Raw genomic sequence first — 21,223 nt, forward strand, 5'->3', positions numbered from 1 at the left:
ATTTCTCTCAGCAGTGGTTTCTTCAAAACAGCCTCAAAATACACTCTTATTCTCTGTGTAACATAAGTATGAAAAGTATAAAGAGCAAGGAGTATGTATTTAATTTTGCCTTATTGGTTGTGACTGTAAAAATAGAAGCTTTATTTGAAAGGAGAACCTTTTAAAACTCTTTCAAGAGTAGTGTTCATACAAATCACTGTCTTAATTATATATCCTAAAAATTATGCAAATAATCTTTTTAGCAGTGAGTTAATAATGTTAATTATTTGGAAAATAGCATTTAAATATGGGGTTTTCTTTACAAAAATGTGTCAAAGTATTTAAATGCTCATGCTGAATATACATTTTAATAATTCTGATTCATTTCTTTTTAATAGTGACAGATGAATACCCCCTATATTATTTTACAGACACAGTGAACAATCACAGGTGTCAAATTGTTACACTGGGTTCCAGATTCTTGCACAAATTTATTAAATAATCATTTAGATTTCACATTTTAATGTTTCAATTTATTTGCCTGTGGCACAACTGAAATAATGTTAATGGAAATGTAAAAATTATAGCAACTGAGAGAGGCTCATTCAAGTGAGGCCCTTGATTTTCTCTTTAGAGTTGTGGATGTAAATTACCTCCCAATCTGAAAATTTGGCAGAAAATAGTTCTCATGACAAAGGCGTGGGTATGCACCTGGATCAGAATGTTTAGTTTGTAAATTATTTGATGTACCCATACCTTTTTAGTATCCCAAAGGCACACTTACGTATAATACTTCTCTGGTGAAGGGTAGCACAATTCTAAAAAGCAAGATAACCTCTTCCCTGTGCCTCCCACAGCTCATGCTATAGCAGTCGATCCTTGCTTTCAAGCATGTTCAGACATAGGTACAAAACGTTGCCACTGTTCAAGCTAGAGCTCTCTATAGCCTTACATCTGAACAGCTAATGGAACACTTTGAGTCCCAAAATTTTCCAGTATTTTGTCCTGGGATTTACATAACCTGTGACTATGATGATGTAAGCTGCTACCATTGTGTGAGACTACTAGATAACACTCAAATCATGACCTACTGGATTTTGTACAGTATATCTGTAGTACTCCAAAGAAGAACAAAGCAAGCTACAAAATTAAACTAAAATCTGGGATACAATATCTTAATACTCTCAGATATGGAAATTAGGTTTCCATTCTGTGGAGTGTATGACAAGATTATTTTAGAAATAAGTAAAAGTGGACCACAAGGTTTATGAAGAAATGTAACAGACGTTATATGTTCTTTTACATTGAGAATAGCAAATAATAAAGGACTAGACCCGTAAAATATGTGGCTACCTTCATTCATTCACTCATTCATTCACACATGCACACATCCACATACTCTTTTCAGAACTTGACTCAAATTCCCAGCTATGTTGAGCATTTGATGAAAAACAAGTGATCAAATGACTGCAAAACTTTCAATAACTTAATAAAATTGTCTTTCAGTATAAACATTGTATATATGTATTTTTAATTAAATACTTATATTTACAATTAGTGATTGAAAATGCAATATAAATATGCAAGCAATAAAGTACATAATCAACATTTTAGTTTTGAAATTTCCCGCAGTTCTCACTTGCTTTAGCTGAGTTCTTTGAATACTCTGAAAATTTGCCTTTAATTGATCAAGTTGGGTGAGAAAGAGGTTCTTTGGTTCTAGAACCCCCACTGCAATGCATGATCAACAACTAGCAAAAAGCTTCTTCCAAATAATTATCAGAAATAACTTGCACAGCCAAACGATCTTCATCTGATGTCAGACACTTACGATGAGGGAAAGGTATGTTGTGCCATAAATGAAAGTACTAAAATTTACTTTTCATGCTTTTTAATGCTAGCTTTTTTTTCTTCTCAGGGATGGTTCATTTCTGGTAGGCAACTGAAGAATCTTTTATACATTAGAGGACACAATATCACTGCCACAGAAGTGTGGGAACTCCGTTTTAGTTTGTAGATTTTATTCAGTTCAGTTCCCTGAGCTATTGCATTAGATAATATTGCTCCTTCTCAGGACTCAGGAAAAAAAAAAAAAACAAACCTGCATAGGATCTATTTCTACCTTCTTGAAAGAATGCTTATATTACATTGGACTGTCTAACATATCTACTCCACAGTCTTTAGTTTAGCAGAAAATTTATGAAATTTTGCTCAGGAAGGAGACTCTAAATTTTACACACATTCAACTCTGATTAAAACAGGCAATGTAGAAGAATCTGTAGGTTGGGTGTTACACCTCAAGGTGCAGGAGAGCTGGTAACCTGGCAGAATTCCTCACACTAAGGACTCAGAAACACTGATAAATGTTAGTGACAAAATCCTAACCACTCAGCAATGACTGACACTGATGTTATTTTTGTAGATAACAGTCTTATGGTGCACAAAGCATTAGTCATATCTTTTAAATAATTCAGCAGAGCATTAATATACTCCAACTGCCTTGTATTAAAGAGTGGCAGGTGTGTTTAAATTAACCCCTCAAAAACCATGCAGACCATCCAAGACATGAATTGTCTTAAAGCAGGAACACCTGCTTTAAGTTCCTGATCCTCCACATTTTTTGACTCCAATAAACTGACGGACGTTGTATACTCAGACAATGTAAAGAAGTTTTTTCCTCTTTCTAATATGCACTGATGTCAGTCTTTTAGGAGGAAAAAAGCAAGAGTAAATTTCTGTTCCAGTCCACTGGTTTTAGTATGAAGTGGAAAGCTGGAAACATTACTCTGAGTGTTTTAAAAAGATCATTAGGATTTAGTCTGCCAGAAGTGTTTGCTTGTTGCTGCTAGGGTACTACTGTGACAAATTAAAAGTTGGGAGGTTTTTAACTAAAAACAAAATTTACTGGTGGGGAGAATGGTGGTAAGAAGGACTCATTTGACAAATGCTGAAAAGGAAGTGGGATGGCATAATTTACAGAGCAGGTTTGTCGATTCCGGTAACATAGGGGAACTGGGACCATAACTCTGCTTGTGGCATGAACCACTCACTACTTGCAGTCTTCTGCCTCTGCATAACCTTCCCAGGGCTGTGTAACACCCACATTAGTGTCAGGCACCTCTTTGCTCTATATGGGTGACAAACATGACTTTGAACATTAGCTCAAGCTTGGTGATACATGAAAAGCGTATGTTCTAGTTGATTGTGAAAAATGCATGTTCTGGTGGATTGTACTTTCCGTTCTTTGTGTATCTGATGTTGTGTGGCTTTTGTTATTTCTGCAGCTGAACCAAAGGTTTGCCCCATTCAGCTGTCACGCTCTGGTTATTATCTGTAGAACATAAAACATTTTTATTGTTGTTACTCTGAAAATGTGGAAAATAGAAGTATTTTTATATCTGCCTTCCTCAGAGATTGACTATAAGCCTAGTTAATTTCCCTCTCTTTAGGAAAAAAAATGGACAAAACCATAATACAACAAAACCATAATACATCAAAACCAAAACTCTTTCTCAATTGTTTGTACCTCTGTAACAAGAAACACGTTTTTTCCTTGTTCATCAAAAGACAACATTGTTAGGTGAACCAGAATCCAAATATTCAGGTTATGTTTTCTTCAAAAAACCTTTCTTCTGACATGAATTTGAGCAAAACCCTGAACTTTCCAGGTAGCTGAGGAAAGTTAAAGAAGCAGGAGTGGCCAAAGAGAAAAATCTTTAAGGTACAAGGCATATAAAATAGAAATTTTTAGTCAAATGCCCACTTCACAGACTGCCTATGAATTTAAAAACCACAAGTATAGTTATAATTACTTCCAAGACCCACAAAATTATCTCAAGCACAAACCCTTATAATGCAGGCCAGATCCTCCAGAAAATATTTACGTCCCAGTCTGGATTGTTTTACAGTTGCACAACAGCTCGACGTGCTGCCCTGCCGGGTCTGGCAGCACGGCCCCTTCACCCCACAGGGAACACCTGCCAACAGCTCCTTGGCAGCTGCAGTTTGTGCCACTTGTACCAGAGCTGCACGCTTCCCTCAGGCTCTGGGAATGCATCCGGGAGCTTCCCAAAGTCCCCAATGCCCTTGTCTTGCCTTCAGAGCTCTGGTGACACAGCTGAGGATCTTCTACTGAGTGCTTCTGGGGTAATACTTTTATTTTCATTTAAACAGGGAATTTGGAAAAAGAAATGGTGCAACTGTCCCTTAAGGATCATTGTAGTCCTCTAAGTTTGATTTGTTTGTATTCTGCTCTTTCAGAGTGGCTGGAGAGGAGAAAGAAAGATCTAGCAATTTTTTTTCAGTAAATACTTTGGGGACAAAAATTCTTTACAGTTTGGATTAGGAAGTTGACTATGGACGTATATTGGAGCTTGGATGGGAATCTAAATTGATTTACAATGACAAGTGGCGATGTGTTATTGAAGAAAAATTGATATATATGTACTATGATGAGTTGTAAAGACATCAATGCTCAAAATTATTTTTCCTTTTAAAAGATCCTTTAATTTGTTGACATATTTTTTTCAGTGCAGTCACAGCTGCCAGCACTGATAAGGTTAAATTTATTAATTCATGTCTTCCACTTCTACTCTGTAAAGAAACTAAATTGCCTAATTAAAAAAAAAAAGAAAAACCCCACACAGATTAGATTTTAAACAGTAATAATAATAATAATAATAATAATAATAATAATAATAATGTGAGTTCTTCATCTTCAATTCTAACTTTGATCTGTCCAAGACTGTGACTGCATTCTAGTCACAGTCTTGGACAGATCAAAGCTAGAATTGGAAGAAAGGGCAAACACAAAGAATAATTATATCTGTAGTAGAAACAAACTTTTTTCATAAATCTGGTTTCTTTCATGTAATTACTTTCTTAGAGATGAGAATTGCTGAAATACTTTGTCTGCTTTACATTTTTTTCTCCTTTGTTCTATATCTGTCTCTCTGCATATTTGTGACACGTAATAGATTTGATTTTTTTCCTCAGCATTTTGCATCATACGTTTGTGTACTGATGGGTGACTGTGGCACATAAAGAGTTAATTCATCTACAGGCTTTTGTATTTCATTAGGAAATACACTGTCAGGAGCTTCTATCTATTGTATCTGTGGAACTGCATAAATCAAGTAGCACCTGATGTCCCAGGGCAAACAGGGACCTGGCAATAGCAGAAAAATTTGACGTTCGAAAAACCCAAACACAAAACACAGGAGACACAAAGTCTGGGCAAAACCACTCTTAGACCTGCTGCTGTATCACACACAGAGATGTCCAGGACAAAAAGTGCTTGAAAATGGCTTTTAATTCACTGTGCCTAGATACTGGGTGTCTGCTCTCAGAAAAGTATGAAAGTGCCAAAATGCAGATGGGACCTCCTGACACTTTGACTGGGTTTATTTACAAGGCAAATACTTCTTCAATGTGACTAGGGGAGGTCCAGTCTAGCCTGAGTGTCTAAGAACATGTGATACATAATGTACTCTATCAAACAAAAGAATAATCTATTGAATGTAAAGGAAGATGAGATTTCCCCTTGGTTGAGAAGGTCAGCGTGAACAGATAGTTTAAAACATCCCAAAAAGGGTTCACATTATTGAAGATACTTGATACTTAGTTTTACTCCATATTTTTTTCCTCCAAGTACTTGGCATAAAAACATTTATTTGTCTTCATCTTTTCACATCAGACTTTTGTTCAGAATTGTCTTTCTCTCCATCTGTTTTTGGCAACATACTTGACTATGGTCATATCTTGGAAAAAAACCCACAAAACATTAAATGCAGATTTCTATTGAAATTATTCATAAGGCTAAGACGTGAAGACAAATTCAAAATGTATTACTGGAGATTTGGGGCTGGGTTTGAAATTCAAAGTTCAGGAACAAATTTGCTCTTTTTCTAGGTATTTCTATGTGATATATTTCTCAGTCTTGTTCTTTCAGCATAAAAGTTTTGTTTCAAATATATATATTTTTTAAAATCAGTGAATTTTTTTCAGAAAATTCTTGTTCTCCAGGAAAGTCATGGGAACTAAAGTTACCTTTCTTTACAAGGATGTTTTTGACCAGATGCCAAGTACTTTGTTATATTTGAACAGTTCTCAATCAGTATTTGACAGGAGTAATTCATGTTGTGTCAGAGCCAATTCCCATCTCTAATAATCATTTGGCAACTTTCTATGTTCTGTCCATGGTCAAGCTCGGATACAGATTGTCCAGAAGAAAACGACAATTATAGTGTACCTTTTGTCATTGTTTCTTAAAAAGGGTCATCTCCAGATATTCTTTTTTCAGTGTCATAAAACTCGTCTGTGAAAGAGCTTCTGAGTAATCTTCTAGATGTGAAAGTAAAGCCACATAGGTGCTAATAAAACAATACTCATTAAGAACAGCAAGAATAGAGTAATCAAAGGAAAAGGAAAAGCGTGTTACATGGAGCTACTAAAGGTCATCCAAGTGCCATCTGCCTTGATCCGCTGCAATTAACAAAGTTTATAGTAATATTTTTTATAGTTAACACAGAGAACACTGAAGACACCCAAATCTCCTAAGCTAGGGGACTGCTTTAGTCTGATTTCCTGCCATAGACTGCCTACTTGGCCAGCTTGTAAGAGGACTAAGTAGGATGTTCTTATTTCCTGGAAGTAGTTTTATAATGAGTTGGCCTTCTTGGGTGTTAGAAAATGTTCATTTTTCACACACCTTGACTAAGGCTACTTCAGCAGTTTTGCAGGACAATAGCTAATAGGGATATTGTCCACAGTAAAACAGAATAGTCAGTATTATAGATATTTTCTTTTGTACTTGCTATGTTTCTATCATATAGTTTTGGAAGTGTCCTTTAATGAGCTCAGAGTGCCAAGGTGATGTGACCCCAGTGTGCTTGTCAGCTGTCCCCAGGCAGAGGCTGATTTGCATTCAGACCAGTCAGCCTACAGAACAGAGCTCCTTATCTGTCTGTCAGCAGTTGGCATTAAATGTAGGACAGATCTACTGTGGAGTTCAACCTACTGTCTCCTACATATTAAATAAAAACTTGTTTAAACTTACTATGTATACAATTCTCTGAAAAATGGTGCAAATTGATTTATGAGACAAACATATATACACCAAAATTTAACCTAGATCACATGCGATACCAAAGTCTTGCTTTCTTTTGTATTTTGGGTGTGCTTCAGGATATCCAGAATACGTCTATATTTTGGTCATGTTGATTCCAAAAATCTTACAACCACTAATTAAGAAATATACATCACAAATGGAAAAAAAAAAAAAAAAAAGAGTTCTCTAATGGTCTGTAGAAAGTCACAGCTACATCTCTGACTGATCACGACTTCAAAGGCACCAGAATGTGTGTTCCTATTCATACTAGAAAACACAGTGGGCCTGAATGAAAATATGATCCAGAGGTAACAGTATTCCTAAACAAAAATAAAGCACAAAAAGTTTGTTTCAGAGGAAACCAGCTTCATCTGCACAATGCTCAGTTGGCAGACTTCACTCTAATCCTATATTTGCTCCTGTGTATGTCTTTCTTACTCACTAGATTCAGTACCATTATTTCACTCCTTTGTTTTCATTATACTTTCATCCTATACTTCGTTCTTATATTGTTGGGTGTTTCTGATAACAATATACTCACATCTGATCCATGGACATAACTGGGTGCATCAGAGTTATAGTTAAATTTCCTTTCCTAGACTCAGCTGGGCTGCTGAGCTTGCACTGGGATTCAAAACTCTTTTCTTGTGAAGTTTGATTCTCAGTAGGACTGAACCCTGAGAAGTCATCAGTAACATGTTAGCAGACAACTCAAATATTGTCCTGCTTTTTTTTTTGTTGAATGACAGGTATACTCAATTCCTCCAATACTTCCTGATATTGGTACCAAAGTCTTTCCCCTCATTACCTCCTAATTTCATGTGAACTGTTCTCTCCCCCAATTCCCTTTTTAATAATATCATCAAGACAGCCCAGAAATGAGTTCATGAAGTATTTGTATATTTCTACTTGGATTATATAAACAATCAAACTTTTCACCAGTAAGCAGAAGTTTGCGTTAGAATCTGACAAACAGTAAACCTCTGACATTAAAAACAAAACAAAACAAAACAAAAAAAACAAAACCAAACCAAACCAAACCAAAACAAACAAACAAAAAAACCACCAAAAACCAACACTCAAATAATTGCTTAATTTTTTTCATCAGTTAGGTTTCTAATTGAAATATGCATTATCTGAGATCAAGGCAAGTGCTTATATTTAGACATTAGCAGCAGCATAGTATGTCCTTCTCCCCTCTTCCTAATATTGCTACTTTTTCCACTATCCAGGAAAGCCTAGAGCAAAGAGAACAGTATTTTTTTTTTGTCTAACACAGACTTGTGTATCTAAGGAATCTGGTGTGAGGGTGTAGCTTTTTATACTTCCCTCCACCCCTTCCCATCACTGAATGTGAGAATTGATCCCAGGACAGTTCATTTACCATGTAACCCCTGTGAGTAGGAGGGGAATATCTATTGGCAGCTTGAGGCAAGAGTATATTCTCTTTGTGTCAAAGGCATAATCAGAAGAAATTATGAAAAAATTGTGTGTGTCCATGTTTAGATATCACTTGCGAGAACCAAAGTAGTTTTAGATTTTTCAGTTTCCTTGCTCTTTGTGGTGCAAGGAGAGAGAAAGGGTGTCTTACAAAAGAATATTTCTGGTCAGGTTAGACAGAAAAGGTTCCCACTAAAATGCAATTTTCAACATATAAACTAGGTCAAGAAAATATGTTTACTTTGTTGCATGAAGATTTATATGCATGCATGAAGATAAATTTTGCACTTTCTGCATACTGTGAGTTTCACAGACTAGTTTAAAAGAAACTCCTAAACTGAGTCAGGAGATAAACTTCAGATTTTGAAAAAACTTTTTAAAAAAATTCAGATTTTCCATTCTTTAGACTTATATAGAAAAAATACTACATTCTTTATAAATTCCAGATTACAAGGGTTGTTTTTTTTTAGCCTGAACATATATGCACATACACACAACATGTTTTATTTTAATTCTGTGTATTTTCACCAAGGCTGTGATTGTCTCTAGTAAATACGACACCCAGATCCCTTGACTTTTTCCTCCTTAAAGGGAGTAACGATGTAACTTCCAATATGTGCCTAAAACCACACACATATGTAAGATATTGGTGCATATGACATCCTCTGCCTGCTTCCCAGGATGAATATTTTGTGCATGCAAGGGATGCAGAGGGTAGCAACCACTTCTCTTTCTGGCCACTGGGCTGATGGAAAATTGCTTTCAAACTGGATTCTCTCACTTCCTCTGCTCTTGTAATTTGGTTTCAGAATAACAGTCCATGATTGAGGCTAAGCATAAATAATAACAAGAGAGTAAGACATGAAGTAAGGAGGCCAGGGGGTAGGAGCTGAAATGTAAAGTGATGACGGACAGACAATCATGCACATAGTTAGTTAAACAAACACCCATGTCTGGGTGTTGATTATGTGTGTGTGTATATATATATATATATATATAATATCAGGATCTTGCTACATAAAACAAGAAAATATTCGGACATGATTTTTCCCCATTTATCTCTCTTCCCCCATTTCCAAACTAAAACTTTATTATTTTATTCAATTTAAATAGAAATACAAGTGAAAAAATCCTGACTTCTCAGGACTGATTAGCTCTGTGCTTCGGGTATTCAGATGATCTGTCTCATATCTCAAGCCAGTAGTAAAGCTGTCAAAATATAGGTGACCCCAAATATTTAACTGTTCATGTAAAATGGAAGTGCTTCAGCAGAAGAGAAATAATTAAGGAGAACAAGGGATTTGCCTTAGTATCACACCTTCTATCATCCTTTACTAACCACTGACCTTTTGTTGGCAGCTGTTTTGTAGATATGTGAATGTGACTCAGACCATTTTGGTATTCATGAAAAAGCATTTTTGAAGAAATAAAGTTTTTTCTAAAATATCTTTATCAGCCTTAGTGAGAAGGATCTACTGAAGAGCAGGCTAAAGGAGCAAACATAAGGTTAGAAGGACAATGAGAAAAGTACTGAGTACTCAGCACCAGATAATCAAACTTGTCAGTGCAACACATTTGGTCAGAAGAACTAAAGAAGAAAGGGACTTAAGCACAAATGCAAGCTTCGCCTAGAAAAAGCTACCATTTTCAGACGTGGCAGGTTTGGAGTGTGTTAAGTATAGAGGGAAGAGAAAAAAACCTGACGGTGGTTTTGCTGTTCAATGAATGTTTGTTTCTGCATCTTGTCCAATGGATAAATAGATTCCTTTTCCTACACTTTGCCACAGAGCCAAGTGCTTACATCTCCTGGGGGGAAGATGAGAAGTGTAAATGCCAACTCCTGTAGCAGAGACAAGGTGACTATAGGTTCACTAGCAGGAGTTATTTAAGATGGTTTCTGATTTCATGTGACGATGACATTTAGGTAGAGGTATGCTGGCTTCAGGGAACTTTTTTGCCAATTTCGTTGTCAAGCTCTTGACCACTTACGTAATTCTACAGCTGTGAAATTGCAAGCAGTAAAATGACAAGATCACTCAGGTTTTAAAATTATTATTCTTATTTAAATTGTTAATATTTTACTTCCTCTAAATGCTTTTAAGAATTCACTTCTTTTCAGTTATACAAAATCATTGTAAATATCACTGTGTTTTTGTGCTACTTAAATATTTCCATGAATCAGACACAGGATACCAAATCTGATCTACTTAATATTTTTGCTTATTACCTTCATATGTCAAGACTATATAAAATATTATTTAAAATTTTAACAGTGTTCTGTGATACTAAGATGAACTTCACAGGTATGTGTGTTAATTGCAGCAAATCAGAAAAGGATCAAGCAAACCAAAAAACCCCACATAATCCAGACCAAGATCATTCATTTAAATTAGTGTCTTAGTTGGTTCTGAACTGCAACTAAGAATTGCAGTGGAGAAAATCACCTAAATTTACCTCCCCCCCCTTAGTCAGCGATGAGCTCCATAGGACCCTCCCCAAGCCATATAAGGCCAGGAAGAATGTGCTAAGCACTGAGTGTGCTAAGAATAAAGTTGTACTGGGATGGATAAGGTTACTTTGAGCTCTATATTTCATGTTTCCTGACATACCCCTCAAAGAACTGCAATTATGCTAGCAAGGCTGTAGGAGCATTGCATAGTTCTTTCCCAGTTCTTTCCCAGGTCTTTTGATTTCTGTTTCCTCTCCATGCATTCCTGTCCTGTTTAGAGCTGTGGTTTTTTACATGTTATTTGTGGTGTGCATGGGTCTGAGGATATTAGGAAAACGTGCTGAAGGTTCACTCTGAGGCATGGCTATTTTTGTTAGAAGCTGATACTTTAGACTGAGCTTTAAGTGTTGCCTCTGGAAGGCCTTGGGTTGTTCTGGGAGGCCAGGATTCTGCAGAGAATTTCAGGGAACATAAAAGAAGAAGGAACACAATTAGAAAAAGCAGAGGACCTCCCTCCTTCTCATTCTGCACCTCCTGTGAGAGTCAGCAACCCAAAAGTACTATCTAAGCTGTCACAGTAAATCTTGACCTTTTAAACAGAGTATCTCTTACCATCATCATGGCTGAGATAACAGCAGAAGGTACAGTAACCATTTTTAAATATAATTTGCCAAAAATGATATGTTCTTTAACAGTATAATTGAACTGGCGTATCAAAATGATTTGTTATTCTTAGCAAATAATATTTTCAATCTTGGATCTTTTGTTTTTTCCTGAATTATTTTTTTTTTCTTTCCTGTTTTTTAGTTTTTTGGTTTGTGGTGGGTTTTTGTTTCTGTTTCTGCTTGTTTGTTTGTTTGTTTGAGGGTTTTTTTTTTTTTTTTGGGGGGGGGGTGCTGCAGGGGGGGTTGGTGGGTTTTTTTTAACTTTTTCACTCCTATATCTTGAGCATTTACCAGTTACTGAAGCAAGTTCTCTATACACCTCTAAAAATAACCTTGTTTTATTTGCAGAACACCATTATTTAAGCAGCTCCATTAGAGTGATACAAACAGGGAATGTCTGAAGTTCAGGGTATTCTATTCTCAAGCCTTTGCTCAGAAAAAGCATTGGTAAACCCTTATAATCAGAGATTTACCAGAGTCAGAATAGTTTAATTTGTTGGTCCTGGTTTTTCCATAGGGAGCAGAGAGTATTTGTGAACTGTACATGAAGTTACTGAAGGGTAAAAGGTAAAAAAACCCCCTCTTCTGTCCTTATTTAGGTAGACTTCTAAGGGAATCAGTAAAAATTGTGCTTAAATAAATATGCCAGATGTTGGCCTGCAAGAATGAAAGGCAATTGTATTAGCCAATAAATACATATTCTAAAATGTGAATGTTTCATGTACTTTAATATTTCCTGACCATTCATATTTAAATAACATTTTAGATGCATAACAATATTTTATCAGCTGAAGTCAGAGGGAGGATATATTTAAAATATAACCCTTTCTAACACTGAATGTTTTAGTTGAATTTCACTCCAACTTTTTTTTTCCCACTGTTTGTCCAAATTTAATAACAACAAAAATTTAATAATGACAAAAATACAGTCTTCTGAGAATTATTTTATTCTGCTTCTTGAGGCTGTGTGGTGTTTCAGTGCATGAAAGATGTAGTTTTCATCTTCCATTTTTTGTTGTTCATAATTGTAAGAGGATCTACATTAAGTGCTATTAGAAAGTGATTCCCTTCCTTCCAAAAGGCTGATGTTAGGACTATGTTAAGTAGAACAATCCTTGCTCAGTGTCTGGTTAGCCACACTAGGCTATGTGTGATTTTTTTTAATCAGCAGCTGGATGGATCTATAATTTACTTCTGGTTAATACTGCCAAAACTTGTGGCTCAGCCTGACAGCCTTAACCCGGATACTAACTGGTTTATTCTGATATTCTTATCTAGGTTTGTTGGAAATATGGGTTATTTTCTACCTGTTATGGGGCAAATGTGTGAAATAACCAAATTAGCGAGATTTTTGGTCCAAAATTGATGGAAAAAAATAAAAGGCTTTCCAACCAGTCTGAGTTTTCAATCATTTACCTTATTAAAGAAAGAAAATTGAAGACTCTAGAATGAAACAAAAGACCATAGAATGAAAAAAAATAGAGCCTGGAAATATTATTTTGTTTGTATAATGTTTTTACAGGAGTGTATTTACAGCTGTAACAGTATGTCTTCTGAGGGGCTTTTTGCACAAAGCATACGCTTAAATGATGAGGGTCCAAAGCATACGCTTAAATGATGAGGGTCATCAGCTCCCCAGAAAGCTGACCTTCCACGTGACAGGGAAATAAACAATATAATTTGTGTTTGTTTAGTTATGTTTGGCTTAGCTTTTTGTTTTCGTGTACTTGGAATGCACTTGTAGTGATTGACTGATTTTTAGATGCTGTATCCACAAGATAGAAATTTTATTTATGGCAAAATAGTATGCATTCAGCCTGAAGCTAATGCTTAACTGCAATTTGTTTTCCTCTGGGGCTCGTACTGGCACTCCCAGTCTGAAAGTTTAGATATAAACCTCAGCAACATATAGTTTGGATAAGCAACAAACTATTCAACTACCTGTTACTTCACACAATTTATTTTTGTTTTCCATACCACCTCCCAGCCCATGATTTGCTGGGCTCTTCATGACTTTGCTAGTACTAAACCCCTTGCTCCTTGCAATAGGTATTTATAACTCTTTTCTTCCACTGTCAGTCACAGAGCCAGACTCTTGGGCTTCTTGCCTTTTGGGGTGCCATGCTGACACATCAGAGGGCAGGGCACAGCAGCGATGCAGGCACTGCCATGGCCAGTGTGGCTGCTGGTTCAGAGAGATGCCCAGGTCTGGCAGGGTGTGCTGGTGCACATCTCAGGGTTCTCTTTCTGACAGTCTGACAGATCAGGACAATGATCTATTCAGAGATAAACAGGGGCAATGGGGAGCTCTTTCAGGTCAGCAGCATGATAATGACAATGAGATTAAGTTACTTTAATATGTAGTCAATAAACTATTAGCCTACATCTTCTACTTGCACCAAAACCCACATGTGCTACTTATTCTTTTACAAAGCTACAAATTGTTAGTTGTGGAAATACTGATGAAATATACACTGTGAAAGACAAAATGAGATCCCTGAAGACAGCAATTTAAAAATGTCCTTAGAAAGTTGGCAGAACCTATGTCTCCAGCTGTCAAGTATTTAGGAGAAGATTCCAAAGGATTATCTTCAGCATTCTCATATTACATATCATTGCAATCACAGAAATGTATTATTAAAAAGTGGAAGTCCTTAAAATTGTATTTAAAAAGGTAGAAACACTCAGAACAGAAACTAAGTACTCTGTCTTTCCAACAGTCCCAGGATCTAATATTAATGTTAGTATTAGTCACATAATTACAATGAATATTAATTATTACTCTAATTGTTATATTTAAGCAGTTACTGAGTATTCTTGCAGCAGCCAGGATCTTTACTGTGGTCCACTTAAGACTGTCTAAAAACCCTGAGTCTCTAACTGTGCTACTCCACTGTGTCTATGAACACAGGGATTGGACTGGACTCAGCGGCAGATGCAGTTGGAGCTGCCAACACTGAAACACCAAGAGAAAAAGGCTTACACCTCTGAGAAATTACTTCTGCCAATGTACAGCTTAATCTGCATGTGCACAACAGCTCCAGCGCCAGCACTATAGCTGGTCCTTTCTAGTCCAATCTCCTGCAGGTCACAGTGCAAGGTTGATGACCATCCCCTGATATTTTATCCTCCCACGCAGGGAAGAATGAGCAGAGACTCAGCTCTTCTTGCTGCAATGCCCTGGAGACTGCGCACTCATCTAATCCAGGGAGGTGAGGAGAGGAGAAAGACAAGGTTTCTGTGCCAGCTGTTTGTCTGCCACAACTTATTTCCCCAGTGGAGCAAGAGAGAAGCAGGAGTCAAGTAAAAATGTGACAATGAGTCACAGTTTGGTCCCCATTTTGCTGCTGAGAGCTGTGCAACTACATATTTCCTCTGTCTGGGAGCAGGCTGCAAGGAGACAGGCTAGCCCCAAGGCTACACACAGCTTGTCAGTGAAAAGATCAAAATTAGCTTCTGCATTTCAGCCCTTTTCTCAGGCTATTGGATAACTGTGAAAAGTTTTAAGGTCTGAACCATTTCAAAAGGCAAAAAAGATGTGTATGCTGGAAGATTAACAGACAGGAAACTACTAAAGTATGAGAAATAACACACAAGAGCCTGAGGGTATAATCCCACTTATTTCATGAGTGTGATGGTCAGAAGCTAACAGAGGTATTCAATTGGCAAAATGTTTAATGAAGGCACACTAGAGGCAAGAGGCAGATAGCTACTGCTCAGGGTAATTCATGAGTTGCTGCTAGAGGTGCCAGTTGTGCTGACTGCAACAGGGGCCTAGATGAATAAATTGGATTAGATGATTCATTTTGATGACTAAAGGCATAAGAGGCTTCCTACCCTTCATTTAGACTGCTGTTTATACTTGGAGCTAGGATGTTTCTATAGAATCTCTTTGCATCTAGAAAATTTTCAAAATTAAAAGATGTCTTCTCTTTCTGCTTTTCAATGTTGATGAGGAAGAAGATAGTATACCTATTACAGTAGATAAAGGAAAATACAATTTTGACTATGATTTTTTGAAGAAATCTCTCTGTGTTCAGAACAACCAGGTAAAATCCACAGCATAATTATACAAAATTTTAAAAAGTCAGAAAACCCAGGTCTGCCTGTAAAAACGTCTTTGTGGGCAACAGCTCCAAAGTCTTACTGAAATTCTTTAAAAGTTTTATTCCCCTGTGACTGTGGGCCTGTACAAGCTTGCTGGTTAGTTTCTCTTCAGCCTTGGTGTTTTCTCATAGCCTCTTGAGGTTAGCATGAGGCCAAATTGATTAGCTTGACCTTTAGGTTTTAGAATTTGTGGACAATGTTACTCAAAGCTGATACAGTATTTATGTGCCTTCGGTTGGTACAACACAACACTTACATATAATTCCTTACCTTAGGCAGCCCCTTAGAGAGTCAGGAGCTTAGCTCTGGACAGCAGGAAGACTGAAAAGCTGTAAACCAGGGGGACAAGCTAATGCATCGTGTTTATACACGACAGGCTAAAAGAGTGTGTGTACAGTTAGCTCCTGTTTACTTGTGGGCAAACAGCTGGACTGCAGCTCTGAATATTTATTCACTTTTTTTTTTTTTTTTTTTTTTTTAAATTACGTTATGATCTTAAGTATTTGGAGCATATTTTAAGAATATAATGAGAAATGTTTTTAAAATCCTACTGGTGTTTTCAAGTTATTGACAAGATCAGTTACCACTGACTTAAAAAATGAGATCTGTGTAACTGCTTATATTCTCAGAAGTCCCAATCTACATTTTCTGGGACTTAATCTTTAAAAAAAAAAAAAAAAATCTAGTCTAGAAACATTTTGAGTGTTTTTACCCATTGCCTACAATATAAGCACTGAGTAAGAGATAGAAGCAGTCTGCTCTTACTGCTGAGTTCTGGAAAGCAGAAACCATTTTACTTTAAAACTTTTAATAATACAGGTCTGGCTTCTGTTCAGGACATACTGAAGAAGGAGGAACAAAATAGTTGAAGCAGGTCATCCATTTACAGAAATAAAACCCCTTTTTCTTATCTTTCAAATGCCGACAGTCACTGGCTTCCTCTCTGTTTAAAAAGATTGAACTAGTGGAAACTACTCATTTTACCAGCTTAAACCATATTACAGTATTGAGGGTGAACTGCTTTAAATCAAAATCATTGAAAAGACTTTTAGATTGTTGATTTTTATCATGATTTGAATCAACAAACAAGAAACCTGGATTTCAAAATATCGATTTTCAAGTTTTTTACATATATCATGTATCATTCTTTTTTCCAAAACAGACTAATATGGCAACTGAATTACAGCCTTTCTCACTAAATTTATGCCTTTTAGAGAGAAATATAATCTAAATATCTGTCTAATAGAAAATTCTATATTTTGGGAGTCATTTATTGGGATTTTCATGGGTTTTTTTGCGGTTTTTAATGCTGGAGAATGGTAAATAGAGCCTTGCTCTTTTGCTAGATAATGGTTTCATTTTCACTTGTGGTTTCTGTCAAGCATCATTAAGATGGAAATTGGAATTCAATTAAAATGGTGCAAACACAACATTCAAAATTTGTTTATATGTGTACATTTACATACTGGTTAAATAGAAAAAGTCCATCTTAAATATAAGTTATTTTGATAAGTTAAATGATTTATTAAACAAATATAGCACTATTTCTAATTTAGGTCCTGGGTACTGCATCCTACAAGAATATATAACTGATAAAGCAAATTTTCTTTCATGTAATGTTTATTTAAAAGTTAGGGAAAGAAAAAAATATTTTCTACTTAAAAAAAAAAAAAAAAATCCTTATTTGTCCATGATATAAATAAGATAATAATTGAGTTCAAATAGTGAAATAAATTGAAATAAGGAGCACATTCTTTGCATTTACAAACAGGCTATACACTCAACAAAATGCTGCCTTAATTTGACTTCATCTGCTCAGCCAGTGGTTTCTAACAAGTCAGTGATTTCTTTAACTCTTCAAAACTGTAATGGCTTGATAGCTTTTTTTAAATTAATTTTTTATTTTAAAGGGCATTTTTAAAATTACATTTATAGAAAACTTTAGTTTATGATTCCAAAAGCATCAACAATTATATTCTGTGCCTATATCCTCCCTCTGCATCCTCATTTTAGATACTGAAATATCTTCAGAGAGGTGTAAAAGAGGAACACAGTTTTTCACTGATTTAAAACCAAACCAAAAGTATGGTCAAAGAGAAATTACAGAGACCGGCAGGCTTCATATCCTTGTTGCTTTACATCGACAGATCAGACTGGTCATAGAGTACATGAAGTAGATAAGCAAGATAAGTAGGATATCAAGTCACTGCATCTAAACACTTAAGTTAAAGCTATGGACAGACAGCTTATTATCCATATGATCCCACTGTCATGTTCTCTTTTCAACTTTAAACATTTTCTTATAATTTTTAATATTTTAGTCATGTCCCTGTACCTACATATAGTATGACTTGTTCTAGTGCATTGGAGCAGACCATTCAGACTTTAGATTCCTGAATGGGAGTGTGTTTAAGCTGTATGTGGTCAAAAGGGACCAGCAAGATTTAGCTTCTGGTTTTTTTTTTTCTAAAATGTGCCTACAGCACCGTTGATTTATGTAAGAAAGTCTGTCTGGGGAACTGCGAAGCAAATACATGGCTACCAAATCTTTGACTAATGGAAGAGATAGCGACACCAATAGGTAGCAGAAATACCGGGTGACACTGCTGACAGATCTTATTCTCTCCCACGTTTGGTCGGTCCTTTTCTTCACAGCCTCCAATACTTTTTTGTTCCCCTCCTCTAAATGCAAACAGAACGAGAAGTACATGATAAAGCACATTGTAAGCAGCTGCATTATTCTTTAGACTCATTATATTTTGAGTAAAAGAGGTGAGCTAATAAAACAGGTCATGCAATGTAGAGGAGGCTAAATAGAAAAACAAAAACAAAACCAAAAACATAGGAGGTACTGATTTTTTTTTTTTTTTTTTTTTTTTTTTTTTTAATCTCAAATGGTCCAAATGTGAAAACTTACCTATGTTATCCTTTCACTCAAATCAGTTCAGTTGCTCAAATTCATAGTCTGTGCTGAGCTTTTTACAAATCGGTATTTAAAAGCTGTGGCTTTGAGTCTTGAATAAGCCTCATTTGAGTCCAGTGGCAGATTGACCTTCTTTTAGAATAAGTCTGAGAGCACAGTATGATTGTGTATCTGGTCTAGAAGTTTTGTTTGGTGCCTTGCAAAGACATTTACCATATGAAAGGAAAATATTTAATGCCAGGCACAGAAAAACTTTCTCACTGGAGAAGTCTCCTCTTTCTATCTTTAAAGATAATTTTTAAAAATCCTTTACAAATATGTGGTAAGTAAAGACCTGCTACTGCCTCTATGTGCTTATGTTCTCACAGCTTCAAAAGTATCTCTGTACCTTTGCCTGGAGTCAAATTGTCAAAGGCACAATGAATCTAAGCCTTTGTAGCCTCCTTTGGTATGTAAATGAACTCAATCTTTTCCTATATTCCATTATGTAGATTTAAGTTGTGGTTCTCTATGCACGTCAGGAAGGCTAAATCTTGTTTCAGTCTTTGCTGAGATGCTATTCACAATTGACAAAATTACCATAAATATAGTTTTCTGGAAACTATTTTACTGTTTTTAGAGGCCTAATTTAATACATCTTTTCAAATGTTAAGGTCTTTATTTTGCATTGACTTTTTCCTCCTACAGCAGGTAGGACCATAATTTTGACTTCAGGTCTATCCATGCAACTTTTACTGAAGTCAGCTCTAATAGTACATGAACACATCTGATGTAGATACACCTTGGCACCCCAAAGAGGTGAGAACCTATATATATGGTACAGTTCAGGTTATATACATTGAATTGTTTGTAATCCCAATATTTAAACTGTAACTGCACCATAAATTTAGTATAATTCCAATGGCTTTTTCTAAAGGAAACATTAAAAGTCTCTTTTTCCTAGAAGATTTTTTGCATCACCATTCAAGATAAGGATAAATAATGTGAGAATTTTATGGGGAGACATCCAAAGTTATGCTCACTCTTTTACATATTTACTGTTGATTTGGTTTGCTGGGTTTTTTTTGGTGAAGTTTTGTTCTGTTTTGTTTTACCAGGAAGCTAGTATAATGCTATTATAGCAAAAGACCTGTGGTAGAGATTGAATGTGAGCCCTGCCTCTCTGGGACAACTACATGCCTGCATCCTATGAGCTGGAGCAGAAGCACTACTAGTCTATCTTAAATTTATCTCACAACCTGCTAAGTAGATGAAAATGTTATTTTGCAGTAGAAAGTGAATTCTGAGAACACAAGGTTTTCTGTTGATTCAAAAATGGAAGGATACGAAACATTTTTTTTTTTTTTTTTTTTTTTAATCTGTAAATATATTTGATAAAGTTTTTATTTTAGTAAGAGGTATGTTAACTTAAAACTAAGTACAAGCATAATTTTCCCAGCAAGTGTAGTCCCATGGATGCTCAAGTAGAATTAATCCATGTGAGATTTATTTATCCTAAAATGCATCTCTTGTTCTAACACTGAGATTTTGTACTGATTAAATAGAAGCCACCTGAAATGTTCTGAACAATATTAACACTCTACTCTTCTATCAGCAAAGCAGATGAAGTGATGAATTTCCAGATGAGTAGCAGTAAAAACTCTCCCAACTTACTCTCTCCTGTGTGTTTCCAGAAATAATTGCAGTGTGTCCCTCTGCCCAGAGACACAGCTCCATGCCTATTCCTTTCACTTATCATGAGGGAGATATCCATAGATTTTGTATTACAACTTGACTGTATTTTGCCTGCAAGTTCTTATTGAACCAGAAGTGTCCAGTGATTTGTTGTTGTTTTCTTTATACAGTGCCCATGTAAGAGCAATCACAAGGGAAAATTTTCTAGGTCACCGTTACTCTGGAAAGAAAGGAACTTTGGAAATTATGTGGAAAACAGCTATAAATATATGAGAATGCAGTTTCAGGAAATCTTTGGAAGGTTAGCTGCAAATATTGATGAGGTTTCAGCTTACGCTTAAAAATTAAATGTGATTTAAAGTGTGCATATGCAGATATTAGTTCATTGGGAAGGGGATTCAGCAATTTTTCCAGAGTTAATGAATTAAGATGATTTTAACTACACAGAGAAAACAGTGATGAGAACTAGGATTTAGTCTTAAAAACTAATTAGTAAAAAAATCCTTTTTAACATATATTTGCCATTGTTTCATTCATCAGTCAGGATAGGCAAATGCATTTCACACTGTGAATGGTAAGGGCAGTTTCACAAAAGGGAAAGTTAGTCAGTTGTAAAGCTAACTTCTACAACAATGTTGCTATCCACTCTTCAGTGTGTCAGAAATACAGGTCAAAAATAATGCCACATCTGTGGAGGCTGTCAGGACTGTAAGGTGGCACTGGATCTAATATTTTTTTCCTGTGGTAGTGCTGAGGTCAGCGCTACATTGGTCTAATGACTTCACTTTGTGCAGCTGAAAACAGTCTCTTCACTAGAATCCTAAAATAATTTAAAGATTCTTTGACCTTCTTAATATTTTACAGAATAAAGACTTTTT

At 35.9% G+C, this 21,223-nt stretch overlaps 1 protein-coding gene across 12 annotated transcripts in view; it reads left to right on the top strand.

The window, feature by feature from the left end:
• Positions 1-3,988: 3,988 nt before the first annotated feature.
• Positions 3,989-21,223, top strand: part of TRDN (triadin) — a 233,259-nt gene continuing 216,024 nt past the window's right edge. For 10 of the 12 annotated variants that reach the window (XM_040058143.1, XM_058420013.1, XM_058420012.1 and 7 more), the window contains exon 1: positions 11,158-11,617. In XM_040058143.1, coding sequence (XP_039914077.1) covers positions 11,596-11,617 — 22 coding nt within the window. In that variant the 5' untranslated portion in view covers positions 11,158-11,595. Of the gene's footprint in view, positions 4,126-11,157; positions 11,618-19,361; positions 19,470-21,223 lie in introns of those variants that run through there. The other 2 variants (XM_058420014.1, XM_058420015.1) reach the window with 2 other exon arrangements.

This window comes from Hirundo rustica, chromosome 3 (assembly GCF_015227805.2).
Source record: "Hirundo rustica isolate bHirRus1 chromosome 3, bHirRus1.pri.v3, whole genome shotgun sequence".
NCBI lineage: Eukaryota > Metazoa > Chordata > Aves > Passeriformes > Hirundinidae > Hirundo > Hirundo rustica.